The sequence below is a fragment of the Lepus europaeus genome, chromosome 18, assembly GCF_033115175.1.
Source record: "Lepus europaeus isolate LE1 chromosome 18, mLepTim1.pri, whole genome shotgun sequence".
In the NCBI taxonomy this organism is placed as follows: Eukaryota; Metazoa; Chordata; class Mammalia; order Lagomorpha; family Leporidae; genus Lepus; species Lepus europaeus.
Genome location: NC_084844.1, coordinates 21,257,884 through 21,260,625, shown reverse-complemented (window position 1 = coordinate 21,260,625; position 2,742 = coordinate 21,257,884). Strand labels below are relative to the sequence as shown.

Genomic DNA, 2,742 nt, shown 5'->3' with positions numbered 1-2,742 from the left:
CGGGACAGAATCTGGCGCCCCGACTGGAACTAGACCCCTGTGTGCCGGTACCGCAGGCAGAGGATTTGCCTAGTGAGTCATGGCGCCGGCCAAGCTGCTTTTTTTTTTTTTTTTTTTAAGATTTATTTATTTATTTGAAAGTCAGAGTTACACAGAGAGAGGAGGAGAGGCAGAGAGAGAGAGAGAGAGAGAGGTCTTCCATCCGCTGGTTCACTCCCAATTAGCCACAACAGCCGGAGCTGCACCTATCCGAAGCCAGGAGAAAGGAGCTTCTTCCAGGTCTCCCATGCAGGTGCAAGGGGCCAAGGACTTGGGCCATCTTCTACTGCTTTCCCAGGCCATATCAGAGAGCTGGATCAGAAATAGAGCAGCTGGGACTAGAACTGGCGCCCATATGGGATGCCGGCACTGCAGATGGCGGCTTTACCCACTACACCACAATGCCAGCCCCTGCTCTGCTTCTCATCCAGCTCCCTGCTAATGCACCTAGGAAAACATCCAAGGATGGCCCAGGTACTTGAGCCCCTGCCACCCACATAGGTGACCCATATGGAAATCCTGGCTCTTGGTTTTGGCCCAAACCAGCCCCAACTGTTTTGGCCGTTTGGGGAGCGAACCAGCAAATAGAAGACCTCTCTCTGTCTCTCTGTCATTCTGGCCTGTGAAATAAATAAAGAATAAATAAAAGAAATTGTCAGGAACCAGTCAGAGCTCAAGTAGAGAACTATGTGGGCCTGAGAAGTGCCTGGTATGGATGTAGTATATTCACCCAGGGTGAGCCAGGAGGCAGACAGAGAATACCTGGGGCCTACTCTGCTTATACAACTAATCCCCTCACACTGTCTTCCCAGGGCAAACCCCAGTGACCTAAAGACCTCCCTCTAGGACACTGAAATTAGACCAAGCCTCTACCCTTATAACCTGGCAACTGTTATCATTAGTCCATTAACCATTAACGTAAGACTTCGGGGACAATATCCCTAACACATGGATTTCGGGGGGATGCCCAAACCATAGCAGGAGGGAACTCAATATGGAGTAAGAGGACGAGCAGGAGCTTCCTGCGGGCAGCTGGGCTTCAGTCCCACTGAGGACTGGCACAAGTGCCCCCCACTCAGAGGGGCATCAGTGAAGATGTCTATTTACCACCTCCATGTTTTGGTTGAGCCCTGCTCCTAGAGGCATTAACTCCTACATAGAGCTCACTGCTTCATCCAGAGAGGCCTCAGCTGGAGAGTTCAGGAACTTCCTCTATGAAACCATCTTCCTATGTTAGAATAAACAGGGATGAGGAAATAGTGGTGTTGCCCTGAGGGCATCTGCTGTTGTCTTCCCTTCCTTTAGAGACAAACAACAGAAAAATTGCCAAGAAAGATGAAAAATCTATAAGCAAAAATAACAAGACACAATGCCTTTACATTTATATGCCTGGAAAATGTAGATTTATTTAAAATGTAGGAATATCTCTGTAAGAGAAAATATAACCAAGAACATGTGTTTCAATTGCAGTGACATGATAGTGGATAGATTTCGGAGATTCAAACTTGTGTTCCTTTGGGAGACACATAGTAACATAGCAAGGGTGGGGGCAGTCTATTTGGAGACTAAAGTCAAGCGCAAACTCTACTAGAAGTGAGGGTTTCCAATCAGCTTGTCATGATACAGCCCACAGACAGATTACACCAAGCATTGGTTCATGAAGAACAGGGATGGGGGTCCAGGTGCTCAGCAGCAAGAACCACTAGAGCAGCAGGGGCGGCAGCAGGTGGACACACAGCAGCTGGGGCGGCAGCACTGAGTTCTGCAGCAGGTGGTCTGGCAGCAGGTGGGGCGGCAGCAGCTGGAGATGCAGCAGGTGGGGCGGCAGCAGGTGGGCTGGCAGCACACAGACTGGCAGCACTGGGGCCTGCAGCAGCTGGAGATGCAGCAGGAGGGTCTGCAGCAGCTGGGGCGGCAGCAGCTGGAGATGCAGCAAGTGGGGCGGCAGCAGCTGGGGCGGCAGCAGGTGGGCTGGCAGCACACAGACTGGCAGCACTGGGGCCTGCAGCAGCTGGAGATGCAGCAGGAGGGCCTGCAGCAGCTGGGGCGGCAGCAGCTGGAGATGCAGCAAGTGGGGCGGCAGCAGCTGGGGCGGCAGCAGGTGGGCTGGCAGCACACAGACTGGCAGCACTGAGGCCTGCAGCAGCTGGAGATGCAGCAAGTGGGGCGGCAGCAGGTGGTTCTGCAGCAGGTGGGGCGGCAGCAGGAGGACTGACAGCACTGGGGCCTGCAGCAGCTGGAGATACAACAGGTTGGGCGGCAGCAGCTGGAGATGCAGCAGCTGGGGCGGCAGCAGGACTCCTCCTGGCAGAGGTCTTGGCCACAGCCCTGCTCAGAGCAGACAGAGCCACAACAGGAGTTGACCATGGTGTCAGAGGATGGAGGTTGCTGTTGTGTTTACAGACGGTGGGTTTGTGAGGTGTGGGTGTCTCCCTGACCCTACTCCCCTTTTATACCCTGTTAAGGGGCTCTGGCATCAGATGCAATGCTCTTTCCTTGTTATTGTTTGTCCTGATAAATAGGTGATTATCAAATTAGGCAAGTGTGTTTTCCTGGCTAAATTTCTGAAACTGAATGGAAAATGCTATTTCCTTTTCCTTGTGTGTCAGGATTCGGCATCAGCTCTTCCTGACTCACCTCCCAGTGTCTGAGTTTCTGGGAGAGCCGTCAGGCGACTTTGGCCTCCTGGTCCTCTGTGCTCAG

The 2,742-nt window shown here is 52.8% G+C and overlaps 1 protein-coding gene across 3 annotated transcripts; it reads right to left on the bottom strand.

Moving 5' to 3' along the window:
* Positions 1-1,725: 1,725 nt before the first annotated feature.
* Positions 1,726-2,406, bottom strand: LOC133747344 (keratin-associated protein 4-7-like). Of its 3 annotated transcripts, none has more exons than XM_062175752.1 (2): positions 2,339-2,406; positions 1,726-2,275 (listed from the first exon to the last, which is right to left on the bottom strand). In XM_062175752.1, the coding sequence occupies exons 1-2, from the start codon at positions 2,404-2,406 to the stop codon at positions 1,726-1,728; spliced, it is 618 nt and encodes a 205-aa protein (XP_062031736.1). The 3 variants fall into 3 exon arrangements, with proteins under 3 accessions (XP_062031736.1, XP_062031737.1, XP_062031735.1); XM_062175753.1 differs by having other exon boundaries at positions 1,726-2,125; XM_062175751.1 differs by having other exon boundaries at positions 1,726-2,406.
* Between the last annotated feature and the right edge of the window lie 336 nt (positions 2,407-2,742).